The sequence below is a fragment of the Balaenoptera acutorostrata genome, chromosome 5 (genome assembly GCF_949987535.1).
Source record: "Balaenoptera acutorostrata chromosome 5, mBalAcu1.1, whole genome shotgun sequence".
NCBI lineage: Eukaryota > Metazoa > Chordata > Mammalia > Artiodactyla > Balaenopteridae > Balaenoptera > Balaenoptera acutorostrata.
Window position 1 is genome coordinate 35,836,985 of NC_080068.1, and position 23,778 is coordinate 35,860,762.

Sequence of the window (23,778 nt, forward strand, 5' to 3'; positions counted from 1 at the left end):
CTCTATGTCTGTGAGTCTGTTTCTGTTTCATAGATAAGTTCATTTGTGTCATATTTTAGATTCCACATATAAGTGGTATCATATGGTATTTGTCTTTCTGTTTCTGACTTACTTCACTCAGTATGATAATTTCTAGGTCCATCCAAGTTGCTGCAATGCGTTGCCAATGTTTCTGACAATAGATTTATTTCTTTTCTACTTCATACAAATGTAATGTCTTCAGGTATTGCAGAATAGATGTCTGGTGTGATGTAGACAGTGTTGGCTGTTTAACAAATGACCAGTAACTTAAAATGAATTAATTTTGGGGAGTTCAACATATTCTTGGTTTAACTTGTTCTGACTGGTCTTCCCAATTCTGTTAATTTTTTCTTTCTTGCTTGACTAATTCAATTGTTCAGCAAATATTTATTGAGTGCCTATTATGTGCCAGGTGCTGCTCCAAGTGCTGGAAAGATAGTAGGGAACAAAACAGATAAAATTCCCAGTCTTCATGGAGGTGAAGACAAACAGTAAACAAATGAGTCTATGATATGATTTCAGGTATTGGAAAGTGCTGTGAAGAAAATAAAAGCAGAGTATGGCCATGGATTGACTGTGTGTGTGTGTGTGTGTGTGTGTGTGTGTGTGTGTGTGTGTGAACAGAGTGTCACAGAAGAAGAGAGTGCTTCTTTTCCCTTTAGTGCAGCCCTTGGGTGGGCTGAGTGCATGGGGAAGCCCCAGGAAACCCAGCGTAGCTCTGGCCCATTGAGTGGGCTGCAACACACTGGTGCTAGAGGCTTCAGGAGTGATCTCTACACAGAAGGGCTCTGTGGTGCCAAAGCTGCCACGTGGTAACAAGCACAAAGAACAGAAAAGACTTTGTCCTTAAACTATAGATTTAACAACTCTGCCTACTTCTTTGAAGATGTTGAACTGATAAGAAGGTATTTGTTGTAACTCAACGTTGTACATGAGGAGTACTTTGCAAACCTCTGAAACACGCCTCAGATGAGATCACTGTAAGCCAAAGTAGAGGTGGGATGTCCACAGTGGGTTGTACCAAATGTGTCAGATGCGATGATTACAAAATGATTGTAATCGGAAGGATGCAAAACATGCTTTATTTGTTTATTCCATTGCTCAGCTTCTCTTTAAATTCTTTCCACACAAAGTGCCAGTTGTTACTCAGTTCTCTAAATTCTTGGGGTCATCTCTAAAATTAGAAAAGAATATCAATATTAAATGTAGGATTAAGGATTAGAAAATATTTCAACATGCAATACATTGTTTCTTGGGTAGGTGTGCCATGCTATTCCAGCCCTAGTGAATAATTAATGCCTTGGACGATTCCTATCACCACGGGTTGCCAGGCCACCAGATAACGAAGCCAGTCCAGGATTTGCCCATATAAAAAGTGTGTGTGGAGGAGCTTCAAAATGGCGGAAGAATAAGACATGGAGATCACCTTCTTCCCCACAAATACATGAAAAATACATCTACATGTGGAACAACTCCTACAGAACACCTACTGAATGCTGGCAGAAGACCTCAGACCTCCCAAAAGGCAAGAAACTCCCCACGTACCTGGGTAGGGTAAAAGAAAAAAGAAAAAACTGAGACAAAAGAATAGGGACGGGACCTGCACCAGTGGGAGGGAGCTGTGAAGAAGGAAAGGTCTCCACACACTAGGAAGCCCCTTCGCGGGCGGAGACGGCAGGTGGCGGAGGGAGGAAGCTTCGGAGCCGCGGAGGAGAGCGCAGCAACGGGGTGCGGAGGGCAAAGCAGAGAGATTCCCGCACAGAGGATTGGTGCCGACCAGCACTCACCAGCCCGAGAGGCTTGTCTGCTCACCCGCCGGGGCGGGCGGGGGCTGGGAGCTGAGGCTCGGGCTTCGGTCGGATCGCAGGGAGAGGACTGGTGTTGGCGGTGTGAACACAGACTGAAGGGGCTAGTGCGCCACAGCTAGCCGGGAGGGAGTCCGGGAAAAAGTCTGGAGGTGCGGAAGAGGCAAGAGACTTTTTCTTGCCTCTTTGTTTCCTGGTGCGCGAGGAGAGGGGATTAAGAGTGCTGCTTAAAGGGGCTCCAGAGAGGGGCGCGAGTCGCGGCTATCAGTGTTGACCCCAGAGACGGGCATGGGACGCTAAGGCTGCTGCTGCCGCCACAAAGAAGCCTGTGTGCAAGCACAGGTCACTATCCACACCACCCCTCATGGGAGCATGTGCAGCCCGCCACTGCCAGGGTCCCGTGATCCAGGGACAACTTCCCCGGGAGAATGCACGGCGTGCCTCAGGCTGTTGCAACGTCATGCTGGGCTCTGCCTCTGCAGGCTCGCCCCACATTCCTTACCCCTCCCTCCACCCGGCCAGAGTGAGCAAGAGCCCCCGAAGCAGCTGCTCCTTTAACCCCGTCCTGTCTGAGTGAAGAACAGACGCTCTCAGGTGAACTACACACAGAGGCAGGGCCAAATCCAAAGCTGAACCCCGGGAGCTGTGCGAATAAAGAAGAGAAAGGGAAATTTCTCCCAGCAGCCTCAGGAGCAGCGGATTAAATCTCCACAATCAACTTGAGGTACCCTGCATCTGTGGAATACCTGAATAGACAACGAATCATCCCAAATTGAGGAGGTGGACTTTGGGAGCAACGATATATACATATTTTTCCCTTTTGCTCTTTTTGTGAGTGTGTATGTATATGCTTCTGTGTGTGATTTTGTCTGTATAGCTTTGCTTTTACCATTTGTCCCAGGGTTCGGTCTGTCCGTCGTTTTTGGTTTTTGTTTTTTTTTTTTAGTATAGGTTTTAGCACTTGTTATCATTGGTGGATTTGTTTTTTGGTTTGGTTGCTCTCTTCTTTCTTTCTTTTTTTATTACTTAAAATTTTTTTTTAATAATTATTTTTTATTTTAATAACTTAAATTTAATTTAATTTTATTTTATTTTATCTTCTTTCTTTCTTTCTTTCTTTCTTTCTTTTTCTCCCTTTAATTCTGAGCTGTGTGGATGACAGGCTCTTGGTGCTCCAGCCAGGCATCAGGGCTGTGCCTCCCAGGTGCGAGAGCCAAGTTCAGGACATTCGTCCACAAGAGGCCTCCCAGCTTCATGTAATAACAAATGGAGAAAATCTCCCAGAGATCTCCATCTCAACACCAAGACCCAGCTCCACTCAACAACTAGCAAGCTACAGTGCTGGACACCCTATGCCAAACAGCTAGCAAGACAGGAACACAACCACACCCATTAGCAGAGAGGCTGCCTAAAATTATAATAAGGCCATAGACGTCCCAAAACACACCACCAGACATGGACCTGCCAACCAGAAAGACAAGATCCAGCCTCATCCACCAGAACAAAGGCACTAGTCCCCTCCACCAGGAAGCCTACACAATCCACTGAACCAAGCTTAGCCACGGGGGGCAGACACCAAAAACAACGGGAACTACAAACCTGCAGCCTGTGAGAAGGAGACCCCAAACACAGTAAGTTAAGCAAAATGAGAAGACAGAAAAACACACAGCAGATGAAGGACCAAGGTAAAAACTCACCAGACCTACCAAATGAAGAGGAAATAGGCAGTCTGCCTGAAAAAGAATTCAGAGTAATGATAGTAAAGATGATCCAAAATCTTGGAAATAGAACAGAGAAAATACAAGAAACGTTTAACAAGGACCTAGAAAAACTCAAGAGCAAACAAACAGTGATGAACAACACAATAAATGAAATTAAAAATTCTCTAGCCCTCTGCCCCGCGTCCCCAACTGTGGCTGGCGGACGAGGCGAAATTTGGTTGCCTGTTGGCCTTAACACATGCCTTCAAATTACAAAACAAGATTTACTACTAGCTACACATTGGAAGAAGCAGGTGTTAATACCACTGGAACTTTGCCTTGCAAATCAAAGAGGAAATGAAAAAATACCTAGAAACAAATGACAATGAAAACACAACCACCCCAAATCTATGGGATGCAGAAAAGCAGTTCTAAGAGGGAAGTTTATAGCAATACAACCCTACCTTAAGAAACAAGAAACATCTCTAATAAAAAACCTAATCTTACACCTAAAGCACTTAGAGAAAGAAGAATAAAAAAACCCCAAAGTTAGCAGAAGGAAAGAAATCATAAAGATCAGATCAGAAATAAATGAAAAAGAATTGAAGGAAATGATAGCAAAGATCAATAAAACTAAAAGCTGGTTCCTTGAGAAGATAAACAAAATTGATAAACCATTAGACACACTTATCAGTAAAAAATGGAGAAGACTCAATTCAATAGAAATAGAAATGAAAAAGGAGAAGTAACAACTGACACTGCAGAAATACAAAGGATCATGAGAGATTACTACAAGCAACACTCTGCCAATAAAATGGACAACCTGGAAGAAACGGACAAATTCTTAGAAATGCACACCCTTCCGAGACTGAACCAGGAAGAAATAGAAAATATGAACAGAACAATCACAAGCACTGAAATTGAAACTGTGATTAAAAATCTTCCAACAAACAAAAGCCCAGGACCAGATGGCTTCACAGGCAAATTCTATCAAACATTTAGAGAAGAGCTAACACCTATCCTTCTCAAACTCTTCCACAATATTGCAGAGGGAGGAACACTCCCCAACTCATTCTACGAGGCCACCATCACCCTGATACCAAAACCAGACAAAGATGTCACAAAGAAAGAAAACTACAGGCCAATATCACTGATGAACATAGATGCAAAAATCCTCAACAAAATACTAGCAAACAGAATCCAACAGCACATTAAAAGGATCATACACCATGATCAAGTGGGGTTTATTCCAGGAATGCAAGGATTCTTCAGTATACGCAAATCAATCAACATGATACATCATATTAACAAATTGAAGGAGAAAAACCATATGATCATCTCAATAGATGCAGAGAAAGCTTTCGACAAAATTCAACACCCATTTATGATAAAAGCCCTGCAGAAAGTAGGCATAGAGGGAACTTTCCTCAACATAATAAAGACCATATATGACAAACCCACAGCCAACATTGTCCTCAATGGTGAAAAACTGAAACCATTTCCACTAAGATCAGGAACAAGACAAGGTTGCCCACTCTCACCACTATTATTCAACATTGTTTTGGAAGTGTTAGCCACAGCAATCAGAGAAGAAAAAGAAATAAAAAGAATCTAAATTGGAAAAGAAGAAGTAAAGCTGTCACTGTTTGCAGATGACATGATACTATACATAGAGAACCCCAAAGATGCTACCAGAAAACTACTAGAGCTAATCAATGAATTTGGTAAAGTAGAAGGATACAAAATTAATGCACAGAAATTTCTTGCATTCCTATACACTAATGATGAAAAATCTGAAAGTGAAATTAAGAAAACACTCCCGTTTACCATTGCAACAAAAAGAATAAAATATCTAGGAATAAACCTACCTAAGGAGACAAAAGACCTGTATGCAGAAAATTATAAGACACTGATGAAAGAAATTAAAGATGATACAAATAGATGGAGAGATATACCATGTTCTTGGATTGGAAGAATCAATATTGTGAAAATGACTCTACTACCCAAGGCAATCTACAGATTCAATGAAATCCCTATCAAACTACCACTGGCATTTTTCACAGAACTAGAACAAAAAATTTCACAATTTGTATGGAAACACAAAAGACCCCGAAGAGTCAAAGCAATCTTGAGAAAGAAAAACGGAGCTGGAGGAATCAGGCTCCTGCACTTCAGACTAGACTACAAAGCTACAGTAATCAAGACAGTATTGTACTGGCACAAAAACAGAAATATAGATCAATGGAACAGGATAGAAACCCAGAGATAAACCCACGCACATATGGTCAACTTATCTTTGATTAAAGAGGCAAGAATATACAGTGGAGAAAAGACAGCCTCTTCAATAAGTGGTGCTGGGAAAACTGGACAGCTACATGTAAAAGAATGAAATTAGAACACTCCCTGACACCATACACAAAAATAAACTCCAAATGGATTAAAGACCTAAGTGTAAGGCCAGACACTATCAAACTCTTAGAGGAAAACATAGGCAGAACACTCTATGACATAAATCACAGCAAGATCCTTTTTGACCAGCTCCTAGAGAATTGGAAATAAAAACAAAAATAAACAAATCGGATCTAATGAAACTTAAAAGCTTTTGCACAGCAAAGGAAACCATAAACAAGACCAAAAGACAACCCTCAGAATGGGAGAAAATATTTGCAAATGAAGCAAGTGACAAAGGATCAATCTCCAAGATTTACAAGCAGCTCATGCAGCTCAATAACAAAAAAACAAACAACCCAATCCAAAAATGGGCAGAAGACCTAAATAGACATTTCTCCAAAGAAGATATACAGATTGCCAACAGACACATGAAAGAATGCTCAACATCATTAATCATTAGAGAAATGCAAATCAAATGAGATACAATGAGATATCATCTCACACTGGTCAGAATGGCCATCATCAGCAAATCTAGAAACAATAAATGCTGGAGAGGGTGTGGAGAAAAGGGAACCCTGTTGCACTGTTGGTGGGAATGTAAATTGATACAGCCACTATGGAGAACAGTATGGAGGTTCCTTAAAAAACCAAAAATAGAACTACCATACGACCCAGCAATCCCACTACTGGGCATATACCCTGAGAAAACCATAATTCAAAAACAGTCATGCGCCAAAATGTTCATTGCAGCTCTATTTACAGTAGCCAGGACATGGAAGCAACCTAAGTGTCCATCATTGGATGAATGGATAATGAAGATGTGGCACATACATACAATGGAATATTACTCAGCCATAAAAAGAAATGAAATGGAGGTATTTGTAGTGAGGTGGATGGAGTTAGAGTCTGTCATACAGAGTGAAGTAAGTCAGAAAGAGAAAAACAAGTACAGTATGCTAACACATATATATGGAATCTAAGGAAAAAAAGAAAAGGTCATGAAGAACCTAGTGGCAAGACGGGAATAAAGACGCAGACCTACTAGAGAATGGACTTGAGGATACGGGGAGGGGGAGGGGTAAGATGTGACAGGGTGAGAGAGTGGCATGGACATATATACCCTGCCAAACGTAAAACTGATAGCTAGTGGGAAGCAGCCGCATAGCACAGGGAGATCAGCTCGGTGCTTTGTGACCACCTAGAGGGGTGGGATAGGGAGGGTGGGAGGGAGGGAGATGCAAGAGTTAGGAGATATGGGGATATATGTATATGTATAACTGATTCACTTTGTTATAAAGCAGAAAGTAACACACCATTGTAAAGCAGTTATACTCCAATAAAGATGTTTTTAAAAAAAAAGAAAAAAGTGTATGCGCGCTGAGCTGAATCTCAATTAAGGAGGTTGCTCTACCTACAGCCATGTAGCAGAAATATTCATTGTTATTTACACTACACTTAATTTCCAAAAATAAATCGAATCCATCCACTTTAAAATCCCCAAATATCATAATCCCAAACAAGAATTAAAGGCCATGGTCACATACTAAAAAAAAGAGGGAAGAGGGGAATGGTTACAGTGGAAAACCAAGAATAATGGGAACTACCGTAGTGAGCAAAAACAGCTCTGGCAGGAGAACTGTCAGCTCATCAGAGGGAACTCATTGCATATTACAAAGAAAAACATTAGTTCATAGATACTACATACGTTATCCTGGTATCTTTGATAAATTGTACTAAGGGAACTTAATTAATACCCGGTATCTCTGTTAGCAATGTTCCACACAGAAAGGCAGAGTTTTCACATGTAGCTTTTATCTTACACTGAGTCTCAATAAAGAGTACATGTATTTCTTTAGCTGCTGTAGAAGAATGACGATTGTTGTTAGGATGTTACATTCAGAAATAAAGTTCTGTATCTCATAGGGAAAAAAAAAAGAGTACAGGTAGTATTCAAAAGTTTCTTCTCTCAAGACCATTTCTTTCTCTCAGAGAAACCAATTGTCCTTTGTTATTTAAATGATTGTTAAGGTGACATTTATGATCATATCACCAATTTTATAACAAAGATTTATGTACTGCAGTTTCACAAGTAAGTTATTAACCAAAAGCTGTTCTGGACTCGTGTTAGGATGAGTGGAGGAGAGGAAGGCGCATGACAGGCCTTCAGCCTTGCCTGTGCCTGCCTCGCAGGGACTCTGCGAGGAAGGCCAGGCCTGGGAAGGGAGCTGGTGGCCGCAGAGGGTGCTCTCTGTTGTTGGCATGCGGCTCCGAGATCCAGGGGCCCACGCACGCTGCCTCCTCCACTGCCCTGCTTGCAAGTCCTTCCTTGGTTTGCAGTCCCCAGATATGGGGGCATTGCTGCCAACAGCTGCCAGTTCAAACTAAACACTTAGGGTTTGAAGAGTCGGCAGGGCAGGGAGCAGGGTGGGGGTCTCCTTTAGCACTGTGAATGCAGGTGACTGGAACTCAGAAGGAACAGTAAGGCTGTCACTTAGGAGAAGAGCGAGTACTTGGCAGGCAGAAACCATCCCCTCAGTGCTCTTCTGCTTAAGGAGGGATATGTTTTAGTTCCATTTACACCCCTGGAAGATATACACTCTGGTCTTGCGCCAGTGGGGGGTTGAGGGCTAAGTCTTTGTAGTCAGCTCTGGATGGGGACATTCCCTTCCTGTGACCTTAAGGAGATTTGGGTTTATTCAGTTAGGGATCCCTGCTGTCTATAAAAATCCTTTTGCTGCCATTTGCTGAGCAAATCTGTAGTAGGTCTTCACTCCTTTCAATATTATTATTACTTAGGTTAGCCTAAGAAAAGATGAGCTGTAGCAAGGAATTAAAAAAGCCAAAATTCAGGGGAAAAACCCCAACTCGTGTCTGGAAATAATACAATTTGGTACACCTTAAAAATACTTTTCTATTCTAGCTCACATCTGGGGCCTTTAAAATTTCAATTCTAATCTATTTGTCTCCCCACCCACTCGTCCCATCCACCCGTTACCTATCATCTATCTGTTTGCCTATCTATCTATTATCTATCTGTCTATATCTATCTATCTATCTATCTATCTATCTATCTATCTATCTATCTATCTATCTATCTATCATCTATCTATCTATCTACCTACCTATCTAATCCTTCCATATATTCACCTATCTTATGCAATGTCCCATCACATTTCCACTAAAGCCCTAATAGTGGAATATGTGGAATATAAAGAGTAGAATGTATCTTTTTTGGCATTTAACTTCCTAACTAGAATAGTAACGTAAGCACAGGGGAGAAAAGAAACCAGAAAGTTGTTTTGAAATAGGTGGTTAGGGAGAACAGAATGTTTTCTGCTGTACCTATAATGAAGATAAGGAAAGTTTAGATTAAAGAATACATCACCAGAAAAACATTTAAGATAATATTTCATAACTTTATAAAAAAGGATACGGGTTATTGATCATCCTCTTCAAATCGACCTTCTCTTTGCAGTAAGGGTACGTCTGCTTTTTACCAACAATACACCAACCTCGGTTGCAGAATTCATGAAAGCTTAGGGATCTTGTTAGGGAAGCTTCTGGATATTAAAGGTCAAGGTCTGCTTCATGATGATGTAATGGAAGTGATCCCACCTGTAGGGTGGAGTGGTGGAGGTGGGAATGGCTCTCGGTTATGACTCAGTTGTGTCCATCACTCTCTTAGGGAGATTCTGCAGGACAAGGGAACCACCAAGTCCCAGAGGAGCCTGGAGTCAGAGCTGCAATAGCTTATGACCCTGAGGAATTTACTGATCTTCTTGGCCTTACCTGTTCTTACCACACTCGATCCTTGTGATTAAATTAGATAAAGAATGTGGACATGGTTTTTTACAGGAATGTCTTACGTATACATATCATTGTATTTCTCTGTCTCGCTTATCATGCAGTTTTCTGTGTTTACCGTAGAATCTCTCCATTCGGCTTTTTGTGCACCTACTCACTACCTACTATGTATGTAACCAGACTTGTCTTAGGCACTAGACAAGTTTAAATTATTTGTGGTCAAGAATTTGTACAAATATTTCTGTTAGCTTCATAAGTTTTTTCTCAACTTTTTATTACTGATAAAGGGCCAGTTATTTTTTAATAGAATATAAACCTATAATGAACATCTAAAACTCTAGGCATTTACAGATTCAGTTGTACACATCCCCTTGTCCAGAAAGTTTGACCCTTTGGCCCCAAAGTTGCCAGTGAACTGTATGTTTTCCTGCAGCACCAGGGACGGAGTCTTACAGAGCACAAGTCACTCTGTGTCATGACTTTCTGTGTATTTACATTTCTCTCCGGGCAATATGTTACCTGTGGGACCATGACTCATCCATCTCTGTGCTCAGCACCTTAAGCAGTGCCTAAATGCCTACTTATTGAACAAATATTTGAATGAATCATTCAAAACCGATTACTTTTGCAAATATATTTCCCCCAGGTTCCACAGCTTATAGATTTGGGTAAAATGATTAACTATAATGAGATCCATCATGTTGATTTATTTCTACAGTTGTTGACCCCAGTGTAGCTTTCTGGATCAAGATCACACAATGTGCTGCCTGGCCTGCTACACACCTGTGTGAACAACAATTATGTTCCTTCTCTAACAGACGGAGGGTATGAAGGTGGAGGCAAGTGAAGGCCATGTAGATGATTCCTCAATATTAGATCTGTGTACAACTAAGAGTTCCCACTCTTTTATGTTCTTGGCGTTGGGGTCACGTTTGCAACGTGCTTGGGTTAACATACAGTGTATTATAACAAAGATTCTGAATCACAGCCCATACAGCTCTTCATTCAAAAGGGCTGGAGTACAGCCCCTTCTTCCAGATAGGTATGGCATTCAGGGGTCATCGAGCCAGCATCGAAATGTCCATCTCCTCTTTAATATTCTCTTTCATCTTCAAAATCTCGTCTGCAAAGCTTCCACAATGGTAGAATTGCCGCAGAGCAAGACTCAGATCCCCGCCCCCTTGTTAATATGATTCCGGTTTGCCCACTCCTTGTTAATATGACTCATGCTAAAATGGGCCATTAATAATACTCCCTGAAAAGCAAATTTAAAGGTGACTACATTTTCGATTACATATGCACACATGTACAACAATCCCTAAGGGCTTTTAAAGGTGAAGAGAGAGAAAATACTTCCCTTGCAAATGGCAGAAGGGGCTCTGTTCCAACATTTGAAAAGTAAATCATATTTAAAACTAGGACCAGACTTGGAAAATTTCTACTAAGAATGATAGTTTTTTGGGAAAGGTATCACACTGAGAAACCACATAGACTTCCACATGGGGTATCTTTATGTTTCTCACCTTAAAATGTTAAGACTTAAAAGTTGGAATAATACATTTCAGATGAATTTGGTCCAGTTTTTGACTCTCAGGATTGAATAAATGGAATCTGTCCAGATTAAACAGAATCAAATCATGAGTGCTGCACATCTAGGGTATTACTGATTGAGTTAGGTGGGCTTCAGAGGCAAAAGACAGATGGTTTAACCACCTCATAATGCCAGAGCTTTGAACTGACTGAGTGCATAACAATATTATAAAATTGATATTGTACTATAAAATAAAGATAAATGATGCCTTTTTTTCCCTCTCTTAAGAAAATAATTAAAATACTGATTGTTGGCCAATGCAAACATAACTCTGGTATCCAGAGTTACTTGCTCAGGCAGGGCAGGCTGCTGGGCTCTTGACCTCAGCATCTTTCAGCACATGAAGATCTTCCTCATGGTTACTGGAGTCCCAGAGGATGCTGGTTTCCAGGCCCAGGCTGGTCTGGTCCCTAATACCTAAAGATCCCTCAGCCAGTAGATAGCGACTTGGGGTACAGCCCATAGGCAGAGGAACCAAATAGTCCAAGAATTGGGTACTCACGTTTTGGTCCCTCCTTGTGTAACTTAAGGTGTCCTGCTGCCTGTGACGTTATCCTCTTTTCAAGACCAAAGCTGATACTTGGCTTCCCCCATCACCACTGTTGACACAAGCAGGTTCCTAAGGATTATTTCCAGGCAAAGAACACCACTTTGTCGTTCTTGTTCCTGTGAGACTCAGACACGGGCTCCACCTGGAGAGTCCTGAGTTCCTCCCTGCACCTGAAACTTCACTCTGTTTTTCACTCCCCAACCCTTTCTCTCTCTTGTCCTTCTTGGCTACCTGTTCGCTTATAGCTTCGCCAGCTTTCCCAGCCAGCGTCTGCACAGATGCTGCAGCCCTCCTGTCTGTGTGGCATGAAGATTCCTTTTTAAAAAAGAAATTACTGGAGGAGGAGGAGGTTCACCTCCTGCTAATTAAGAGCAGTTCATTATTCAGCAGGGATTGCCAGAAAGTCTCAAAAAGAAGATGGGTGGGAGGATAAAGGCTTGGGGTTTGGGGATGAGCGTTAAGCAAGGCAGAGGGTGGGGGTAAGGGGAGGAGAGGAAGGAGGAGGGAAGTGATGAGACAGTCTTCCCTGACTGGCTATCTCCCATGCCCGACACAGATTATCTGAAAATTGCCTCCTGGCACTGGCTTAATGAAGACCAAAGGGTCTCCCATGAAAAGGATACACATGCTTGCACGAAAGCTGGTAGGTGTTTTCAATTGGTTCTTCTTCATCGAGCACCACGATGATCTTCTGCCCACAGATGGCACAGATGTTGTCTGACAAGCTCCTGGTGGGCATCCCACTGACTCTGTAGAACTGTTGGGGGAAAGGCACAGAGCACCACCATTCTTGGAACACAGGGAAGCCACTGCCAGGCTTGGGAACATAGTCTTTACTGTTTCTCTGTTGGTTTAGAACTTGAAACACTTTTTCCCATAGGGACAATGCTACTGTAGGGTAAATATTTCTAGGCAAAACCCCACTGAACCCCAAATGGACCCAAAGCACATCGCTAATTATAACTACCTAACCTCCCCACCAAGGAATCCTTTGAGAGGAACAGTTTTTATCTAGAGCTGTAAGTTCAGACTCACATGGGAAGCTTTTTAAGCTCACCCAGAGCCTGATCCTCTCCTTTATTTTCCTGGAGACTCTGATTCATAGATCTGGAGTAAACCCAGGCATCTATGTACCTTTTAATTAATTTTAATATAATTAAAATTTTAATATAATCCCAAGTGATTATACGGAGCACACAGACTAATCCCATTAGAAGGCAATGCATCCAGAACCCTAATTTAAGGCACTGCGTCTCCCCAGGGCTGCGGATGAGGAGTGATTCTCAACATTGGCAGCACATTAGAATGTCTCAGAAGCTTTTTTAAAAATAAAATATTTATTTTATAATAGCTTTAAACTTAAAGATACGAAGATAGTACAGATTTCCCATACCAAGTTTCCCCTATGAGTAACATCTTACATTAGTATGGTACATGTGTCACAATTAATGAGCCAACATTGATACATTATTATGAAATAAAGTTTATACTTTATTCAGATTACTTGGTTTTCCCCTAATGTCCTTATTTTGTTTCAAAACCCCACCTAGGATACCATTAATTATCGTGTCTCCTTAGGCTCCTCTTGGCTTTGGCAGTTTCTCAGACTTTGGTTTTTTTCTGACTTTGACAGTTTTGGAGGCAGGTATTTTGTAGAATGTCCTTCAATTGGAATTTAGCTGATGTTTATTCTCTTGATTACGCTGGGGTTATGGTTTTCGGGAGGAAGATAACAGAGGTGAAGTGCGATTCTTACCACACTGTAACAAGGGTACATGCAGTCAACATGACGTCACTGTTGATGTTGATCTTGATCACCTAGCTTGAGGTAGTGGTTGTCAAATTTCTCCACTATAAAGCTACTCGTCCTTTTACTTCTTTTTATACTGTACTCTTTGGAAGGAAATCATCATCACCATGAGCAGCCCACACTTAAGGAGTGGGAAGTTATAAGTTATGCTCCACCTCTGCATTAGTCAGCGTTCTCCAGAGAAATGGAACTGATAGGATATGCATGAGTGTGTGTGTGTGGAGAGAGAGAGAAAGAGAGAGAGAGAGAGAGAGAGGGAGGGAGAGATGGAAGGAGGGAGGGGAGGGAGGGAGGGAGAGGGAGAGAGAGACTCATTTTAAAGACTTGGGGCTGGGAAGTCTGAAACCTGGAGGGCAGGCTAGCAGGCTGTAAACTCTGCAAAGAGTTATTTCAGACTTAAGGCAGAATTACTTCTTCTCTGGGAAACTTCAGTTTTTGCCCTTAAGGCCTTCGACTGATTAGCTAAGAACCATCCATATTTTCAAGGGTATTTTCTTTCCCTTAAAGTTAATCATATCTACAAAATACATTCAAAGCAACACGTAGACTGGTGTTTGATCAAACACCTGGACACCAGAGGCTAGTCAAGTTGACACATAACATTTAACCACACAACCTTCTTAAGGGTGGAGTATCTACATAAATTATGTGGAATTCTTCTGCATAGGAGATTTGTCTATTCTCCTCTATTTATTTATTTATTTATCTATCCAATCATTTATTTATGTCACTATGGACTCATGGATATTTATTCTATACTTTGAGTTATAACCCAATACTATTACTACTACTACTACCTACTATTGTGTTGCTCAAATTGTTTCAGATTTGGCCATTGGGATCTCTTTCAGTTGGCTTCTATGTCTCTTTGACATATCCCCATCATTGTGGGTGTTTTCTTGTGTGGGGTTTTTTTTGAGCACTTCCTTACTTTCTGACACTACAAGATACTCCAGGCTCATATTGTATATTCCCTGCCAAGATCAGAATCAGCCATTTTTCCAAGAAGCACTGCTTCCTCTTATTATAGAATGGTATTAGAAACCAAGATCTGGGTACTCGGTGTGCTCACTGCTACTGAGGTGTCATTGCTTCTAGGGCTTCGTAGCTGACAGAGCAAGGAAATATGTCTGTATATACTAACCCATGTATATACACATATCTATAAATATTTCTATATGTATCATCTACATTAAGATACATTAAGCTAAACATGAGTTCAGCCTGGTGTCTTTGACTCATCCATTACTACATAGATCATTCTACCCTTTTCTCCTTGCTTGTATGTAAGCTTCTGAGAGTAAGAAATGTAGCTCCCACAATCGGTCTTCCATTTACTTGGTAGTCCAATTCCAGAATACATGTATAGTGGTATCAAAATTGTTAACCCATGGCCCTGAGGGAAACTACCTTATAAACTAGCATACAGTGCTTATGTATAGTTCCTTTTGCTTTTAATATTAGATCCCCACTCATTTCAAAGTGACTTAGGTCAGCACTTTCCCCCCACCCCCTTCAGTGAGGTTATTTCATACATTTGTAATACAGTTAAACTCTTTTGTCACAGTCTACATTCTATCCTGGCATTCCCTGACATCCTAAATGATTTTTTAAGATTTGCACACATTAAGGTTTACCCCTTCTGCTATAAAATACTGTTGATTTTGACAAATGCATAGTGTCATGTATTCACCATTAGAGTATCATACAGAATAACTTCACCACCCTAACAAATTACCTGTGCTTCACACATTCAACCCTGCTCCCTCCCTAACCCCCTGGCAACCACAAATCTCTTTAGCGTCTCCATAGCTGTACCTTTTTCAAATTGTCATAGAAGTGGAATCGTATAGTATGTAGCCTTTTCAGGCTGGCTTCTTTCACTTAGCAATATATATTTACAATTCATCCAAGTTTGGCATGGCTTAATAGCTCATTCCTCTTCCTAGGGAGCTTTTAAAACAAAGCAGATGCATTGGCTCCACTCCCAGAGTCTGACTTAATTAGTGTGGGGCTTAGGCACTGGGGTGAGAATGGAGAGTGCTCATTCTTTGCTTCCTCTTTACCTCTGTCACAAGTGTGCATGCACACACACACACACACACACACACACACACCATCAGTTTAAATCACAGATGGCTGTGCCAATGGCTCGAGGCAGGGGTTTTTATGTATCTGGTGGTTGGAAAGAGGATGACAGGAGATGACAAGATGTTGAAGACTGGCGGGGTGGGGTCAGGTGAGAAATCTCCAGGATGTTGGTGCTTAAAGACTTGGTTGTCTTGCCAGGTTATATCTCTTCTTCCTGGTCCACTGGAGAACAGAGGACATACAACTCTTCTCTTCCTCTCTTGTCCATAAACAAGCACAAGAGACTTTGGGAATTTTTTAAAGGGGGGATGGCTCTGGTTTTTGTTGGAGGAACTAGGAGTGAAAATGCTCCCTCCTGTGCTCACCTTAAACCTTATAAGAAAGGCAGTTGTCTCAGAGATTACACATGCCAGGGCGATTCCAGAATTTCACTACAGAAGTTGGATTCCAGGCTCTAGGAAAAGAGTAAGATGGAGCCTACAGAGATGGGAGATGAAGTCAAGGTCTTGTTTACTCAGTCCTGTCCCATAAAGAGAGGGAGAACAACAGTCCAGAAGTTCACTCTTCTCTTGCCACTCACACTGGTTTTTCCATTTTACATCTGGCTGTGTACCAAAAGACTGGTAGAGGGCAGAGATGTGGAATTTCTGAAACCACTGGGTCTTCCCTGGAGCCCTTGGTATGCAAGTTTTTAAGAGATGTGCATGTGTTAGACACAGATGGATACTCCTAATATCTGAATCTGGAATCCATCTAACCAGAAAGTATGTCCATTCTGAGTTTTAATTTTAAGAGAGTTAAAAAAAAAACTATTAGGGATTTTTTTTAAATTCCAGGGAAGAATATTACAGTTAGAATACATTTAGCACACTTCTTTTGTCTTCTACTTCTTCAAATGCTGTATAATGATAACTGCTGTATAATGATAATGATAACATCATATCTTTATGATGAGCATTACTCTGAGGCATTGGTTGATTCTAAAGTGTTTTATGCGCATCAAATATGACTTTTATTTGCATTAGCAGAGATCAAGGGTTTTTGTTATTGCTGAATTTTTACTAATCCTTTATTTTTATATTTTTAGATTAATTTTTACTAATCCTTTATATGTTGACAATTGGAGTATGCTAGACATGGTTACTTCCAGATAATCTGATGCCAGGAGAATCCAGGGAGCAGTTGGGCTGACAGAACCAAAAAAGACTTATCTGTTTTTGAAAATGGATACAAATGTGTAAGATGAGACCATTTTTCCATGTACCATAAATGATTTCAAAGAATGAAAGCAATGCTTCCCCTATAGTAGAAGCCATGTAATCTGAGCAGATCTCTGCAAAGTCTCTCCCCATTACTCCATAGTAGAGGCCATAGAACAAGGGCACGATGCCAAAATCCATGGAATCTCTAGCCTTGATTCTACTGAAAACAACAGTGAAGGGAAATAAGGACGTGGCATTTGCGGGGATGGGTGAGGGCTGCAGCTTGGACAGTATGGGGTTGGCCAAAAAGTTCATTCGGTTTGCCCAAAACCCCGAACGAACTTTTTGGCGAACCCACTAGCCCTGCCATGGTATCTAATAGAGCTTTGGGCCCCCCATTTATTTGTTTAATGTCTCTTTTTTTTTTAATGAAAGAATTTAAAATTCTCTCAATTCCATTCAAATTTTACTACTCAGGGCTAAGTGGACAAAGTCATTATTGAGGGTGTTTAAAGGCCTCTTAGGACTGCAGTGCTGAGACAAGCCAACTCTAACCAGCAGTTCTCAAGCTTGGCTGAATGTAGAAAAACCTGGGCAGCTTGTAAAAACCTCCATCCCCAGGCTGCACCCTGGGCCAATTACATCAGGCTCTCTGGGGGTGGGGCCTGTGCAGCAATATTTTTGGAGGCTCTCCAGACACCAGGTGATTGCAGTGGTCCGCTAACATTAGGAACCTCTTTAATAGTCCAATGGTTCTCAGCCCTAACTGTAGATTGGAATCACCTGGGGGAGATTTAAACATATACTGATACACGAGCCCACTTTCAGGGGCTCTAATTTAAGTGGCCTGGGCTGAGGTCGGGACAGCAGCTAGGGTTGAGAATCCCTGCTATAAAACTTAGATTTTACAGAATGCTTTCAAATACTTTATCTTTCCTAAAAATATTTGAGATGGATATTATTATCCCCAATTTACCTTTGAAAAAATGGAGACTTAGAAATAATGATTTGCTTAACATGACAATTGGTACAAAACAAAACTAGGAATCAAGCACAAATTTTGAGGCCCTTTGCTGCTATGCCGTGGTTGCCATGTGTTAATAAAAAAAATCTTTTTGCTAGTTGGATCATATTTCAAATGCACTAGGATTCTCTATGACAACCCCTATTTCTTTTTTAAAGGTAAAGGTTTCTTTAAAAAGTAAATGATTAGTATCACCTCACACCAGTTAGAATGGGCATCATCAGAAAATCTACAAACAGCAAATGCTGGAGAGGGTGTGGAGGAAAGGGAACCCTCACGCACTGTTGGTGGGAATATGAATTGATACAGCCACTATTGATAACATAGTTTAAGAACATAGTCCTTAAAAAACTAAAAATAGAATTACCATTTGACCCAGCAATCCCTCTACTGGGCATATACCCAGAGAAAACCATAATTCAAAAAGACACATGCACCCCAATGTTCATTGCAACACTATTTGCAATAGCCAGGTCATGGAAGCAACCTAAATGCCCATTGACAGACGAATGGATAAAGAAGATGTGGTACATATATACAATGGAATATTACTCAGCCATAAAAAGGAATGAAATTGGGTCATTTGTAGAGACGTGGATGGACCTAGAGACTGTCATACAGGGTGAAGTAAGTCAGAAAGAGAAAAATAAATATTGTACATTAATGCATATATGTGGAATCTAGAAAAATGGTGCAGATGAACAGTTTTGCAAGGCAGAAATAGAGACACAGATGTAGAGAACAAACTTATGGACACCAAGGGGGGAAAGCGGGGGTGGGGGCAGGATTGGTGGTGGTGGGATGAATTGGGAGATTGGGATTGACCTATATATACTAATACATATAAAATAGATAACTAATAAGAACCTGCTGTATTAAAAAAAAATTCAGAAAGAAAGTAAATGATTAGCTTCTAATGTAATATCTGGATCTTAATCATTGCACTTTTGATGTGCTACCTCTGTAAACAGTCTCAAATACTAGCAATGGTTGTAAGTGGGTCTGACTGAGTTGGGAAGGAAGCGGAGAGAGGAGAGACGTTGGGTAGTCTGTCTCTGGAACCTTCTTCTGGTAGTTTTTGTACTCTTAATTTGAGGAGGAAATGGTAAAGGCAGAGAGCTGTGTAGACCTAGAGGGCAGCCATCTTTTGGTAATGCGAACCGGGAATTCCAACACAGCGGGTGGTTTCATCCTTTCAATATTTGAGAATGGGGCAGTGAGGAAGAATGAAGATGACCTTCCCTCCATACCCAGGGGAGCACATATTTATAATCTAATTGATAAAAAGTGTAGCAATGAACTCGTGGTTTCACAGAAAAGAATCTTAATACCATAATGCTCAACAAAAATTAGAAGTGAAAAAAATAGTTCCTTCCCATCGGAAGGGTTAGATTCTTTGAATGCCTCACTATAGGAGAATTCCTGGTTAAGGATCTTAAAATTGTATGGATAATAATCTTGGGGCAACTCTATTCCCAAGTAACTTCATAAAAGTCCTTATGAATACTTTTACATTCATTAAAGTAATACAGACAGTATGCTGAAAAAATAAATCAGTGTCTTTCTATAGCTTAAACTAATAATAATAGATCTATACAGTTATTTTCTATCCCTTTCCTGCTAGAGAATGGTAGGAGTTCCCACTCTGAAAGTTTCATGAAATACTTATAAAATCAGATTGATATGTTGCCATAGGAAGAGCCCTTCCTCCCAGGGCTGGCTCTCCATCTGATTGTCTTCCTTATTTTATTTATTTATTATTATTTTTTTCAAAATATTTTTTAAAATTTATTTTATTTTTGGCTGCGTTGGGTCTTCATTGCTGCACACGGGCTTTCTCTAGTTGCAGCGAGCTGGGGCTACTCTTCGTTGCGGTGCATGGGCTTCTCATTGAAGTGGCTTCTCTTGTTGCAGAACATAGGCTTTAGGTATGCAGACTTCAGTAGTTGTGGCATGTGGGCTCAGTAGTTGTGGCTCACGGGCTTAGTTGCTCCGCGGCATGTGGGATCTTCCCGGACCAGGGCTCGAACCCATGTCCCCTGCATTGGCAGGCGGATTCTTAACCAGTGTGCCACCAGGGAAGCCCTGTCAGCCTGCTTTTAATGGTGATCTTTTAAACTTATAGACCACGTATAGATTCTCTTTAAAGCTTATAACTTTTGGAAAACTTTTAAATCTGTGGGTTTTTCTCTTCCTTTTCTCCTGGTTTTCCCCAGTGATATCTATGATACCAATGATAGGCCTATAAACAACATGTGTGTGGAAAAGTATAGGGCCAAACGTGGCTTGCAGAGACAGAGAACTTGACCAGGTGAATGTTATAAGCAAGTGCTTGGAGATATGAATGTCTTAATTGGAGATACTTACTTGAAAAATAAAGTGAATCCACACATTTTAAACATGATAGCCAAATAACCCACAGCACCAAATGCACAGCTGACTTTGTAGATGAGAAGAAACCATTTGTAGACCAATCTGTGGAGTAAAAAATGGGGAGAAGCACAAAACGCATACTATAAAACACTATACTATAAAATATTTTACCTTTTTAGAACATTGTTATAAGTCAATTTTCAGTTTCTAAAATTCTATTCATTATGCAATATACAGAACATGAATATATATCAGCTAAACCCCATAATAATCTCGAGTTTTAATACACTATCAACAAGCAGTATATAAACAGTACTATCATGCACATGTGTTTCTGTGTATATGCATATGTAAATTCATTGTGACTTATTTATGTTCCTCATGTAAAAATGGCCTTCAGGACTGGTTATTCTATATGGGACCCTGCCTACCTTCCTCTCCTCCTTTTCTCATTTGGCCCTAGGTTAGCTTAGAGTGGTTTTGGCAAGAGTACCTTGGAGGCAAGCAAAAGATGGGAAGAGAAGTCTAGAGGAGAGACCCCCAGGAGTTTCTCTTCCCTCCTGCTCCTGCTGCCCCAGCCCCAGGGCAGGCATCACCAGCCCTCACCCCATCGCCTCTCCACTCAAACAGTACCCTACCCTGCAGTCCTGGAACAAGAGTGCCTTAGAATTGTTTTTTCTGCTATGTGGACGGGTCCTTTGTGTGTCCCACACTCACCATGATGACTCCTAAGGCCTTTCCCTCTTCCCACAGGGTCCAAGTGGAGAAGGGAGAGTATGGAGATGGAGGGCAAGAGTGGAGATGATCTAGAAGGAGCCATGTACCCTGTTCACTTCCCTCATTCCAGGCAGTAAAAGCCCTTAGAAAAACTACAGAAAGGCCACATGGCTGCTTCGTGCCCGAGAGAATGTGGGAAGAGGATGGGGGTACAGCTCCATTCCTGGGACACCGTGGTACAAGGGCCCTGCCCACTGGAGCAAGAAGAGAGGGTGGAAGAAGGAGGGCTGGGGGGCCCAGGCTTGGTGCCCAGAGAAGATAGGGGGTGCTGGCACTTTGCACACAAAGGTGAACAATGGCAGGGGGCCCTGTTCGCCCTCAGCCCTTTCCCTCCTCATCCTCTTCAAGCCCCTCTCCTGCATTTCACCCCAAACTTCATTCAGAGTCGCCCTCGAAAAACTTGGTCCCCCCTTTTACCTCTGACCCCTGGAGCCCTGTCCCCAACTCTCACCTTCCCCGACTTCCTCCCTGTTGGAGACATTGCACCAAATGCTATGTTCTATGGTATTACTGATGCAATGTTTCAGCGTTATTTAATTTATTTATTAAAAATTTTTATTGAAGTATAGTTGACTTATGATATTATATTAGTTTCAGGTGTACAACATAGTGAGTTGACATTTTTATGCATTACGAAATGATCACCACTATGAGTCTGGTTACCATCTATCACAATACAAAGTTATTACTATATTATCAACTATACAGGCAGACCTCACCTTATTGCACTTTGCAGATACTGTGGGATTTTTTTTGTTTGTTTGTTTTTACAAATTGAAGGCTTGTGTCAACCCTTTGTCGAGCAAGTCTATAGACACCAGTTTTTCCAACAGCATTTGCTCACTTTTTGTCTCTGTGTCCCATTTTGGTAATTCTTGCAAGATTTCAAACTTCATTATTATTATATTTGTTATGATGACCTGTGATCAGTGATCTTTGATGTTACTATTGTCATTGTTTTGGGGTACCACAAACCACACCCATGTATGATGGCAAACTTAATTGATAAATATTGTGTGTGTTCTGACTGCTCCATCCACTGGCCATTCCCCCATCTCTCTCCCTCTCCTCAGCCCTCTCTATTCCCTGAGACACAACAATATTGAAATCAGACCAATTAATAATCCTACAGTGGTCCCAGTGTTCAAGTGAAAGGAAGAGTTGCGTGTCTCTCACTTTAAATCAGAAGCTAGAAATGATTAAGCATAGTGAGGAAGGCATGTCAAAAGCAGAAATAGGCTGAAAGCTAGGCCTCTTGCACCAAACAGTGAGCCAAGTTGTGGATGCAAAGGAAAAGTACTTGAAGGAATTTAAAAGTGCTGCTCCAGTGAACACAGAAATGAAAGTGAAACAGCCTTATTGCTGATGTGGAGAAAGTTTTAGTGGTCTGGATAGAGGATCAAACCAGCCACCACATTCTCTTAAGCCAAAGCCTAATCCAGAGCAAGGCCCTAACTCCCTTCAATTCCCTGAAGGCTGAGAGAGGCGAGGAAGCTGCAGAAGAAAAGTTTTAAGCTAACAGAGGTTGGTTCTTAAGATTTAGAGAAAGATGCTATCTCTGTAACACAAAAGTGCAAGGTGAAGCAGCAAGTGCTGCTGCAACAAGAAGCTGCAGCAAGTTACCCAGAAGATCTAGCTAAGATAATTAATGACGGTGGCTGTACTAAACAACAGATTTTCAAGGTAGACAAAACAGCTTTCTATTGGAAGATGCCTTCTAGGACTTTCACAGCTAGAGAAGAGAAGTCAATGCCTGGCTTCAAAGCTTCAAAGGACAGGCTGATGCTCTTGTTAGGGTTTAATGTAGCTGGTGACTTTAAGTCGAAGCCAATGCTCATCTACCATTCTGAAAATCCTAGGGCCCTGAAGAATTATGCTCAGTCTATTCTGCCTCTGCTCTATAAATGGAACAACAAAGCCTACCTGGCAGCACATCTGATTGCAACACGGTTTACTGAATACTTAGTACTCCTCAGAAAAAAAGATTCAAAATATTACTGCTCATTGACAATGCACCTGGTCATTCTAGAGCTCTGATGGAGATGCACAATGAGATTAATGCTTTTATGCTTGCTAACACAACATCCATTCTGCAGCCCATGAATCAAGGACCAATTTCAATTTTCAATTCTTATTATTAAAGAAGTACATTTCATAAGGCTATAGCTGTCATAAATAGTGATTCCGCTGATGGATCTGGCCAAAGTAAATAAAAAACCTTCTGGAAAGGATTCACCATTCTAAATGCCATTAAGAATACTTGTGATTCATGGGAACAGGTAAAAATATCAGCATTGACAGGAGTTTGGAAGAAGCTGATTCCAACCCTCATGGATGACTTTGAGGAGCTCAAGACTTCAGTGGAAGAAGGAACTGCAGATGTGGTGGAAATGGCAAGTGAACTAGAATTCGATGTGTAACCTGAAGTTGCGACCAAATTGCTGCAATCTCATGATAAAATTTGAACAAATGAGGAGTTGCTTCTTCTGGATGAGCAAAGAAGGTGGTTTCTTGAGATGGAATCTTCTCCTGGTGAAGATGCTGTGAAGACTGTTCAGAGGACAACAAAGGATTTGGAATATGACGTAAACTCAGTTGATAAAGCAGCAGCAGGGTGTGAGAGGACTGACTCCAATTTT

At 41.2% G+C, this 23,778-nt stretch overlaps 1 protein-coding gene across 1 annotated transcript in view; it reads right to left on the reverse strand.

Moving 5' to 3' along the window:
• Positions 1–1,291: 1,291 nt before the first annotated feature.
• RNF175 (ring finger protein 175) overlaps positions 1,292–23,778 on the reverse strand; it is a 64,387-nt gene continuing 41,900 nt past the window's right edge. The window contains 6 exon segments of the mRNA XM_057546300.1: positions 1,292–1,411; positions 3,070–3,076; positions 9,351–9,452; positions 12,486–12,619; positions 17,059–17,182; positions 20,357–20,464. Of these exon segments, the coding sequence (XP_057402283.1) occupies positions 1,292–1,411; positions 3,070–3,076; positions 9,351–9,452; positions 12,486–12,619; positions 17,059–17,182; positions 20,357–20,464 (595 nt within the window).